This window comes from Nansenia antarctica (assembly GCF_963989245.1).
Source record: "Nansenia antarctica genome assembly, chromosome: 10".
NCBI classification, from domain to species: domain Eukaryota; kingdom Metazoa; phylum Chordata; class Actinopteri; order Argentiniformes; family Microstomatidae; genus Nansenia; species Nansenia antarctica.
Window position 1 is genome coordinate 9,878,481 of NC_137680.1, and position 11,809 is coordinate 9,890,289.

Below are 11,809 nucleotides of genomic sequence, written 5' to 3' on the forward strand. Positions count from 1 at the left end.
GTTATGAAAAAAAAACGAGTCTCCGAGTGGTTTAGCCCTAGGCTGCATTCGTAAATTCGCTCTGGAAATCTGATCAGCAGTCATGGAATGCCTCTTGTCCAATCAAATTACTTGGTCCCTTTATGACGTTGAGCGCAGTGTGACCCCCGGCGCTCTCAGTGCGAATTTACGAACGCCTCCCGAGACTGGCTCGGTACCCTTTTTACCTAGCTTCTACCCTGTTGCTACGCTGCTTCTAACACCAGGATCAGACGCAGGGTGAGAAGTAGAAGAATCGATTTTATTTGGAAAAATACTTTCTTAAATGGTCGAAATACGGTATTTTAATAATGTTTAAACTGTATTTCACACATTCTGATAATTGGCACAAAAAAGAAAAAAAAGAAACACACACACTTTATGGAAATTACCTCGAGACCCTCGGGAGTCATCTCGCGACCCCCACTTTGGGAACCCCTGATCTAGAACGTGTATGTCAAGAATTCAGTGCAACATTTACAAATCATACAACAGGTCAAACAACATCCGACAACAGTTTGAGACTGTTGGACTTGTTGAAGATACGTCGTCTTGCTGCGCTGGCTTCGTTCGGCCACGCCTCCAGGCATCTATTATGCACACCCTCTTCTGTTTTTTGATTGGGCAGGGTAACTAAGTAACCAATCACAGGCGTTGGATGGGAGGTTCTTTGGAGATCATTAAAGAGTAGTAGGCTACAGCGTCGGCATTAGCTGATTTATTATAACGAAGTAAACGTGTTGGTTACTTTATTAAAGAGTAGGCTATAGTCTAGTGGGGAGAAATCTGCACTGGCTACACGTGAGTGTTTTTATTGGCAGCAGTGGAGAAGTGTATCGACGTTCACATACGCAAAGTGTTGGTATTCGTCCTTCCGGAAGACTGACATAATAAGAATTGCCAGCTGGATGTAAAGGGAAGAGGGATACGTCTCCTCCTGTGTGTCTGGGTTGATCTTAAAACATCAGTCGATTGCATTTTTTTGTACATTGGGCCTAAAGGGAAAATATTACTGGGAATGTACATGTGGATCGTTTCTATTCGGAAGAGTAATCGCTTCTGAAAAACAATAAGACTGAAGTAAGTAAGAGGATCGTGGTGACGTATGAGAGTCTGAATACAATGTAACTCTTGTTTATCCGGCTTGACAAGGATCCTCCTACACGTGACTGGGCGAGGTGGTGTCAAACTCACCCTCTGTATCCATCCATTCTTCACAAATGGCACAACATTTAGCTCCAAATATCAATGACAAAGAGTACAATCTGAAAGCTATTGGGTAGCAAGTACAGCAAAATGGAATAATAGTCAGTCAACAACAGTCAGTTTCTTGTGTGTGTGTGTGTGTGTGTGTGTGTGTGTGTGTGTGTGTGTGTGTGTGTGTGTGAGAGAGAGAGAGTGAGAGTGTGAGTGTGTGTGTATTCAACAGGATGCTGATATCCTCTTGCGAAAGGGCTTTAACTGATCAAACAGAAATTATAAAGACTGCAGTTACTATGCAGTTTGCCACACCTTTTCCATAAGTTATTATCAGTGGGTACTACTTCTACACAGACACGGGTTCCATAGATGAAACACTTCAAAAGAGTGGATTTGAAATGTGACACTGGTGTTATGGTTAAATACATTGAATACATCTTCTGTTAAACAGGTTTTTAAATCACTATTTCACATTTTCTAGGACATGGATGCAGAGAACGGAGAACTGTTTTTTGGTCACAGGGAAGAGGACAGCTCAACAACAGAGAATTGGGGACTTGATGGGACATTTTCATACTCTGGTGTCATCTACCCGGTCTCAGAAAAACCGCTGGAAGAATGGACGCTAGATCCCAAATGTGTGCGTATGTTTTTGCATATTGACAAAAATCTAAAACAAAAGAAGCATATAATGTTTTCAATTTCAAATGAAAGAGACAAATTGACAGGTATAATGCATTATGCTCAGTTAAAGCAATTACACAACAGGGTGGGTTTAATTGTGGTGTAACCACTGCTCTGGTGTGGTCAAAGCAAAAACACCTCAAGTTCTACGACCCCAATTGTATATGCTATTTTAGCATCTCTCATAATGGTCCTGACGCATTCTCAGCCATTTGGAGTTGAATGAAAAAGACAACAGATCAGTCAATAGTCAATGAAACAACAACCCATGAAGCTTATAACAAGTAAAAATGCATTATACCTGGATAGGGGTGTAACGGATCACCTAACTCACGGATCGGATCGTGTCACGGTTTTTGAGTCACGGATCGGATCATTTTTCGGATCAACACAAACATTTTTGTTTTTATAAAAACTGCTTTTTCCTTGAATTCTGTAAAAACACCACTTTTACTATGTGACAAAAACCAACAACATTCAAGATGTCAAAACTGGTAATATATATATATATATATATACATACATATATACATATATATATATATATATATATAATATATATAACATATTCTACACTCAAACATTACATAATTATACTGAAATACACTCAATTTAAATGATAGGAGAGAGGGAGGAGGCGCCTGGTTGCAGCAGTGAATCACTGGGCTCTTTAAAGCAGATGAATACACATGTTTTATGCCACTTTTAACTAAATAATAAAGTGAACCCTTATTTTGAACATGGTATGAAAAAAATGCCTACATTATCAGAAGTTGTCGAGCTACCTTTTTCGTGCCTCCCGTCATAGTTGACAGAGAAGCCAAAGTGCTCCCATACATGGGATTTAAATGACGAGGGAGGCATTTCGAGTTCTTCTCCGCCGAACAACGTAACATGATACACTTGGGCCGCGTTCGTAAATTCGCTTTGAGAGCGCCGGAGCGCACACTGGGTCCGACGTCATAAAGGGACCAAGTAATTTGATTGGACAAGAGGCGTTCCTTGAACGCTGATCAGATTCCAGAGCGGATTTACGAACGCAAAAAAAAAAAAAAACGAGTTTTTTTTTTTTTGCTATTGATCCGCGGTACACACGCGTTCCGAACCGTGGTGGGCGATCCGAACGGATCACGGAATTTCCGTGATCCGTTACACCCCTATACCTGGAATGGTAAAGTGTCAACAACACCTCTTCATTACGCTGTCACAGGGTCTGAATGACAGTGAGCCTGAGGACGTGCTTCATGCCATCAATCCCAATGACATCTTCCCCTCTGGACCCCCTGGGGATTCCCTCTGTGAGAGTGACAGTGGCATTTCTGAGGACCCCTGCTCAGAGGTTCCAATAGCAACCACAACTGCAGAATCCTCCCAGGCCCAGACAACCATCTATCAGGTGGTCTATGACATCAGCAACCTGGGAAACATCAAGACAGAGCCAGAGCATCAAGTGGATGTTATATCCATAGAGCTTGGTGAGGTTTGTGTGCGTGTGTGTGTCTTAGAAGAATGACAAGAACAAGGAAGATATGGAGCAAATGCCCTGCTCCAGATTATGATGAAGTGGTTTGAAATGAAAGATTATGAAATGACTGTATAAAAAGGAGGCTCCTGCACACTGTCTCTGCTTGCAAGTGTAGTAATACATTTGAAATGTGCAAAATGTTGTCAAAGAAAGGCTGTATGTCATAACTATTCCTTTTTAAGGCTTTGCTGTGACTATTTGTAACTTCTCAACAAGACGGATTCTTCTACAGATGAGTGGAGTTCTCAGATGTTGATCTCTGAGTCCTGTATCGTCAACGAGCTGCCCGTGGTGTCTGCTGCCAGATTGGGCTACGCCCCCTCTGTGAGCCCACCAATCTCCATCACAGCCCCCTCCAGTCCAGACAGCCCACTGGTGAGACAGGCCCTTCGTCTCAATAGTCTTTCCTCTATTCCTTGCATTCCTCTCTCCTCGATTCCTGCTCAAAACACATTGAAGGAGAATATCAAAGAAAAGGGACCATGGGATGTGAGAAGATCAGAGAAATAGAGGGAAGACTGTTGGAACACAGGGAAGGATAGTATACTCCAAAACTCTAATTGGTCTGGGTAGACTTGAAGTCGAGTAATTTACACACAACATTTTTGATCAGTGAGACTTAAAGGGATAGATCACTTGGAGAAGTTTTCAGATGAAAGATGTTACACCTTAAACGTTTAAAGTCAAGTATATTTTTAACTGTGATGTGCAGGCCTGAAACCCCTGTTTAATGGAAAAGATTGACACCATCTAATTAGTTTGATTTAGAGAGTTTCCTCTATGTTTATCATTGGGGCCTAGACTTTTCTTGTAATAATGTGGATAAATCTGCAAGCCTCAAACCCAGAGACATTTTAAAGATGCACACCATGTACCGGTACTGTAATATACACAGAATACAGTTCCAACAACTTTCTGGAATGTACGGAATACAGTGCCCTCAGTACCTTCAATACAGTGACTTCTTCGCGCTCTATATTCCAACAGTTTGAATTTGAAATCAAACAATTACTATGAGATTAAAGTAGAGATTCTCTGATTTAATTAAATGTTTTCTTTTTCAGATTGGCTTCACCATTTAGAAATTACAAACATTGTTATACATAGTTACCCTATTTCAGGGCACCAACGTATTACAAATTAGCATGACAGGTGTTTCTGGTTAGTCAGGTGTGTTCCGTCACATCATTTGTGTAGGCACAAGAGAGCTGTCAATGTCTTGTTGTATTGATTCTAGACTTTGCGTTTGGAGTCTGCTATTGGTGTATGTCAACATAAGAGATGTTAAGAAGCTGAAATATCAGAAAAGTCTATCAGAAACCATAGGTAAAACATAGGTAAAAAACGTACCAAAATCAACAGTGTGTTACGTCATTAAAAAAAGAAAGAACGAGGGCCCCGCGGTGGCGCAGCGGTCTAAGCATTAGCCACTAGTGCAAGCTGCCCACCGGGGACTGGGATCGAATCCCGGTCTCGCCAGACCCGGATATGGCCGGGGCACACAGGGAGCGGCATATTGAGCGGCCGCTCCCAAAGGGGGGTATAGGACTATTTCCGGACAAGGATCCGTCGCGCAACACCGCCCCCGTCTGGTGCTGGAGTAACGGTGTCGGGCTCGAGGAGCCAGTCAGCTAGTCTGCCTGGCGATCTCCTCTGGGGCTGCCGGCCACGGGGTCGTGCGGCGGATCCTACGCAATAGGCAGGGGATAATTGGATGCTAGGTTGGGTGCAATTGGATACCAAATTGGGTGAAAAAGGGATAAAATCTGAAAAACAAAATTGAAAAAAAATAAAGGCATGAATGTGTCAAGAGACTACTATCTTCACAATATGTGACATGGCCTCTGTGGAGTGACACTATACCGACTGTATGTATAGACTATGTACATATAGGCACCATCAAATAATGTGGTGGGGGATGGGGATTGCTAGGCTGGGACCCTTACTGGATGGGCAGTATTTCTTAATGGGATTATGGGGGGGGTTGAAGATGCTAAACCCAATCTCCTCTTCCTCCTGATCAGCTTTACCCCGACCTTCAGCTTACAGAGGAGGAGCAGAAGTTGCTGAACCAAGAGGGGATCGCTCTCCCCAACAACCTGCCCCTCACCAAGGTCAGACACACCTCTCTCTCTCTGCAACAACCTGCCCCTCACCAAGGTCAGACTCACCTCTCTCTCTCTGCAACAACCTGCCCCTCACCAAGGTCAGACTCACCTCTCTCTCTCTGCAACAACCTGCCCCTCACCAAGGTCAGACTCACCTCTCTCTCTCTGCAACAACCTGCCCCTCACCAAGGTCAGACACACCTCTCTCCCCAACAACCTGCCCCTCACCAAGGTCAGACTCACCTCTCTCTCTCCCCAACAACCAGCTCCTCACCAAGGTCAGACTCACCTCTCTCTCTCCCCAACAACTTGCCCCTCACCAAGGTTGGACTCACAGACTACTGGTGCAAGGAGTCTTTTAGTCTTTAATTCTTTTGCTATTTTTAATATTCTTACTTTACATTAGTTAACATTTTGTCCCTTTTTAAAAAAAAAAATTTTGCTCTTCCTATAAAGGTGCATTGTATTGCATTTGTGTATGAAATGTGCTATATAAATAAAGTTGAATTTCATTTCATTTGATATGATTTGATGGTTGCACTATCATTGTGAGTCAAATTTCAAATCGCCCCCCAGTCTTTACGCCCCAGGCGCATTGTATATAGAATATTACATATTTTTGAATTGATCACAGATAAGCACAGTACACCTTTCTTGGTTAAGCCTAGTTTGGCAATTTACTTTGTAAGATGCAAGATTAATTGAATATTAAGGTAATTTCACTGAACTGAATAGCACTTAATCGATTTGACTGGATTGTAATTTAACTGAACTGCATGGTACTGCACTTACAGGCTGAGGAACGGATCCTGAAAAAAGTAAGACGCAAAATCCGCAACAAGCAATCCGCCCAGGATAGCCGGCGCAGGAAGAAGGACTACGTAGATGGGCTGGAGAGCAGGTAACGAATGTTTTTTTTTTTTTTTTTTTTAATTTTTAAAGTTATTTTTTCTGAGTGGGGCCGTCCCACTCATATTTTTCTTTTTAATGACAGATATAGTAGAGATTATGACAGGAAGGGTGGGTGAGAGACAGAGAAGGGATGACATGCAGGATATGTCCGCGGCTGGAATCGAATCGGGAGCCCTGCGGTACATGGTCAGCGCTTAATCCACTACGCCACCTAAGCGCCCCTTTTAAAAAGATTTTAAGCATATTTTTATGGTGGATCACCTCTACGAACAATCCCATCTTCATTTTCTTTGCATTTCCTCTTTATATTCACATTTGGCACAGTGTACTGTAGGGAGTTATTGTTCATTACAGCACAATGTGCCTTCTGTTCTATTGTCATTGAGGTGTTGGTGATTAGACTATTCACAATGGTGGCAATACTGTCAGATGGTATGAATGTGTCCCTTTTATAGACGTGTGTGTGTGTGTGTGTGTGTGTTTGTGTGTGTGTGTGTGTGTGTGTGTGTGTGTAGGGCAGCGACTTGCTCAGCCCACAACAAGGAGCTGCAAAGGACTGTAGAGCAACTGGAGAAACACAACATGTAAGAAACAGAAACACAACATGTAAGAAACAGAAACACAACATGTAAGAAACAGAAACACAACATGTAAGAATTCGAAACACGAATTACATTACATTACATTACATGTTGTAAGAATCAGAAACAAGTGGCTTTTTTATAGCAAAAAATCTAATCATTTCTTTTTCATCATTTATGTCCACAAATATCTACCTCCAATTACTCTGCAAGTCAAGAACATCTGCAAGTAAACCTTGATGCCATGTGACTATTATATACTTATGTGAATGGCCTACTGAACAACAGCAACACTTCAATTACAGAGGCTATTTGCTTCACTTGACCCAATGTTTTGATATACCGGTACCTGTTTTATCTCATGGTCCAGTATAGCATACAGTATCTGGAGGATATACAGTACAGTATTGTGTAATAATGCTATGTGATTGTGCCTTGACAATGTCTTCTGAATTGAATAAGTTCTATTGAATTGTCATGTCCTTGTATGTCCAGGTCTCTTCTGGCTCAGCTGCGCAGACTGCAGTCTCTGATCAAGCAGACGGCCACTAAAGCGGCACAGACCAGCACCTGCATCATGGTAAGAGCAGCTTGAAAGAGTGTGCTGAACAAAGATCTATATACAGCTCTGGAAAAAATGTATGAGACCACTGCAAAATTATCAGTGTGTGTTTTAGTCAAATGAACATGTTTCTTTTATTCTATAAACTGCTGACAACAGTTCTACCAAATTCCAAATAAAATATTTATAAGCATTTATTTGCAGAAAATGACAACTGGGCAATATAACCAAAAAGATGCGAATCAAATCAAATCAAGTTTTATTTGTATAGCGCATTTCTCACAAGAAATGAGAAACCCCCCGCCCGTGGGGCCTCAGCCGCCCCACACACCTGACCCGCCCCACCACCAGCACCACCCTCAGCCAACCAAGCACAGACCATAATAGCCCTCCACCAGGCTAGCCAAGCAGGTGCCCCAGCGGCGGAACAGACCAAGCACGCGAGGCGGCCGGAGTTCCCCGAGGAGAGGCCCAAGGACCACGGGCGCATAGCAAGCAAGCAAGGGCGAAAAACCTGTACCCTGTGTATCCAGGAAAAATTCCCTGCATCTTATCAGCGTACACACTGTCCATAAATTATTTAATCATTATTATATAAGTTATTTCTGCATCATTGAAACTGCTTTATCCAGCACGGGGCACAGATCCTGGTACAGGTCCTGGCACTGGTACAGCCTGGTACTTCAGCTCCCAGGTACTCTTTCCTGTCAACAGAAGATCTCAAGCGCAGTTATGATGCAACAACACAACAACAATAACAACAACAATACAACCTGGTGTTGGTCCAGGTACAGCCTGGTGCCGGTCCTGGTACTGGTCCAGGTGCCACTGACAGCTATCAGTGCCCGATCAGCACCCATGTCTTTCCTGTCAACACATGTAACAGCACAGTAATCCTAGTTCTATAATCTCCAATTTCTCCCTAGTTTCAAAAGGCGAGATTGAATAAGTAGGTTTTGAGGTCTCACTTAAATATTTCCAGAGTTTTGGACAACCTCAGGCTCTCAAGTAGGGTGTTCCACAGTCTAGGAGCATATATACTGAAAGCTGACCCTCCATATCTCTTGGTCCTGGCAATCGACTAATCACTTTTTTGGGGAAACCTGTCAGGAGAGCATTACAGTAATCTAGCCTGCTAGTGACAAACACAATGCATTAGTCTTTCAGTGTCTGCGAGAAAAGATTGTACCTTAGTAATGTTTCTTAAATGATAGAAGGATTGATGCAGTGTTTACAGACCTCAAATAATGTGAATTCATATACATTTTTAAACAAAACAATACTAATGTTTTAACTTGCAGGGGTGCAGACTTGTCACCTTTCTGCTAAATTAGCAATTTTTTCCTCAAAATAGGTCATCCACGTGAATCGTGTAGCTCAAAATTATTATTATTTATAAAAATAAAAAACGGACTCTGGCTGCATCAGCATTCTCATCCTCCTGGACCTCTCTGCAGCTTTTGATACTGTCTCCCACACCATCCTCCTCAACCTCACCCAACCTCCTAGGTGTCACCGGTACAGCCCTCTCCTGGTTTCGGTCCTACCTCTCCAACAGGGAACAGTTTGTTACCATCAATGACTCGAGTTCCCCCCCAGCCCCAGTCAACCAAGGTGTGCCTCAAGGCTCTGTGCTTGGGCTCCTCTTCACCATATACAGGTGCTTGCACAGGCTCAGGCTTGGGCTTTACTTGGGCTATACAGGTGCAAGCACAGGCTCTGTGCTTGGGCTCCCCTCGGCCAGATCATCCACCATCACGGCCTCATCTTCCACTGCTACGCTGATGATACCCAAATCTATCTCAGCATTACTCCATCCTCTCAACTCCCACCTCAGTTTCTTGTCAACTGCCTACGTGAAATAACAGCCACAACATCCCCACCCTGGATGCCTTTAAAACGGCCCTCAAGTCCCACCTGGTTTCAGGTCCCCTGAAAGGCACTATATAAATTTAAGTTATTATTATTATTATTATTATTATTATTATTATTATTATTACATGTAGAGATGCAGATTTTAAGAAACATTTGAAGTGGTCTCTGAATCTTTTCCACAGCTGTATATAATCCTAAGAAAGTACCAATTGTTTCAATGTTCCGTCTTTGAGGTATTGTTGATTCTCCGCATTAGTGCAAATACGATGTTGTGCGTGCGTGTGTGCAATCAATGATATTATTTCCTATCAGATCATCCTCTTCTCTCTGGGTCTCATCATCTTCCCAAGTTACAGCCCTTTCTGGGGCTCACCTGTAGAAGAAGAATACACACCAAAAGGAGGTATGTTCACTTTGTTACATAATATGACAGTGAGGAACATATTGAATGGAACAATAAAGTATATTTATTAATTGTTTGTTTCACTTCAATACACATATTAAAAGTCCTTTCCATGACTAGGCAGTCTTGTTCTGGGAAACCGTTTTATAAGTACACTTTCAACCTATGCTGTTAAATGTGAGTTTCAAAATACTGTTTGTTGCCAATGATTAGAGGGCGTTAATAAGGTGGCAGTTACAATACAAAGGGTTGGCAAGGAAATCTGTCTATGTACTGTTAATAAAAAAACATATCCTAATATAATAATATTAGTAATAATAATAATAATAATAATATTATAGTAGTATAGTAATAATCAGACTCCAAGTAATTTAATTAACACTGCAAAGAATTGTTGTGTGCTGATAATAGTCAAGTTACAATGAATGGAATGAGGCTTTAATAATATTGTACAATGATATTTATTTAATATATATTTATTGATTTATGATTATTACAAGGCAAATACATCATAGAGAAATGTTGCATTCTCTCTCTTTCTGTAAATATGTACTTTATACGTGTTTGTATGTATGTATAGAGAGATATACATATACATATTATTCTTATTTCAGTCATATCCAGAAACATCCTCACAGATCCTGCTTCATCCCTTCAAACGTCAGAGGATGTGGAGAACCCTCTCATCCTGCCAGACTCTCTACCAGCATCCCAGGACCTCAGTAAATCAGATCCCCTGGATGTCTCAACTATTCTCAAGCAACCAATAGAAAACCCTGAAATCCCTGATATTGAGGGCATGCCCCTGGAGGACAGCCAACTAGTGAACGGCTCGGCCCTTGTTGACGGGCGGACTGAGCCTCTGGCCTTAGGTCTGATGTCAGCTACAGGCAAAGGAAGCACAAGCCTTGACCCCACCAAACCAGCCCATGCTGATGAAATGTAGACTTTTTAAATGTAACTGATTAGTGTAGCTTCATTCCGTTTGCTTCAGAGCTCTTAGCTCCTAGCATTCATTGCTATGGACAAGTCCAGGGTGCAACTACGATAACCACATTGGTTTCATCCAGTTCCTCTTGGGTGTGTTTAACGCCTAACCATTGCCTTACTACCGTAGTACTGTGAGGTGCAAGCAGGGTTTCAGTTGGGATTTGAGGAGGTGATGGAGTTCTCCACAAATTATGGTTACTTTATGAGGTCCTTGTCTTTCTATTTAAGTCCTACAGTCCTACAGTCCTTATGTCTTTTATTATTTGGGAAAACCGTCCCAACTTTGAACTTCCAATTCAAAAGGTTAGTTGAGCTGTGTTTCAAACTAAAGGTTGCTGAAAATTACCACAGATTAATATATTGTTTTTACTATGCATATAAGCGTCTATTGATGTACGTACACTCACCAGAAGAAATGGTGGATGGTATTTTTTAATGAAATGTCAAATGTGGTATGACATGTTGAAAAACATGGTCTGTATCTTTCTTGCCTAGCAGCATGACTTAAAGCTGAATGCAGAGGGAGTTGTATTTGTAATCCTAGCAGCCTCATATCTGTTGCTTGTTTTTATGAAATGGCCTTTGACCTCCTTTGGTTCTAAGATAAACAGTGTCTACAATCGCAAACATGTCTTATCTTAAGCGTAACACTGCAATCTAAATGTAGTACGCCTCCCTCAGAAGAACATGCATCTTCATGTTAGTGATTACCCTGGTTTGCTGTGCTTTATGTTTTGTATTTATTAAAAGGGAACACTTTTAGGATACTGGTTTTGTTTTTACTGGTGTGGGATATCCAACGTTTGACTGTTAAGAGCATAGAGAATGAATATTCAGGAAAATGTAGTTTATGATTCAGGCCAAATTTAAATGTCTGATATCGACACAACTGTGATCCAAAACATCATTGTAATTTGAAAGCAAGGAAAGGAAATCAGGCCCATGATGTTA

The 11,809-nt window shown here is 41.7% G+C and overlaps 1 protein-coding gene across 1 annotated transcript; it reads left to right on the forward strand.

Moving 5' to 3' along the window:
- Positions 1–698: 698 nt before the first annotated feature.
- creb3l4 (cAMP responsive element binding protein 3-like 4) lies at positions 699–11,507 on the forward strand. Its single transcript, XM_080540388.1, has 10 exons — positions 699–1,098; positions 1,700–1,858; positions 3,113–3,377; positions 3,660–3,802; positions 5,452–5,541; positions 6,330–6,436; positions 6,963–7,031; positions 7,524–7,608; positions 9,778–9,868; positions 10,483–11,507. The coding sequence occupies exons 2-10, from the start codon at positions 1,703–1,705 to the stop codon at positions 10,812–10,814; spliced, it is 1,338 nt and encodes a 445-aa protein (XP_080396514.1). The 5' UTR covers positions 699–1,098; positions 1,700–1,702; the 3' UTR covers positions 10,815–11,507.
- Positions 11,508–11,809: the final 302 nt, after the last annotated feature.

What these genes read in the sequence shown, in the direction of transcription:
- creb3l4 (XM_080540388.1), top strand. Translation starts at nt 1,703, where the DNA reads ATGGATGCAGAGAACGGAGAACTGTTTTTTGGTCACAGGGAAGAGGAC. An exon ending in CAACTGGAGAAACACAACAT is followed by an intron (nt 7,032 to 7,523) that starts GTAAGAAACAGA and finishes TTGTATGTCCAG; the next exon opens with GTCTCTTCTGGCTCAGCTGC. An exon ending in AGACCAGCACCTGCATCATG is followed by an intron (nt 7,609 to 9,777) that starts GTAAGAGCAGCT and finishes ATTTCCTATCAG; the next exon opens with ATCATCCTCTTCTCTCTGGG.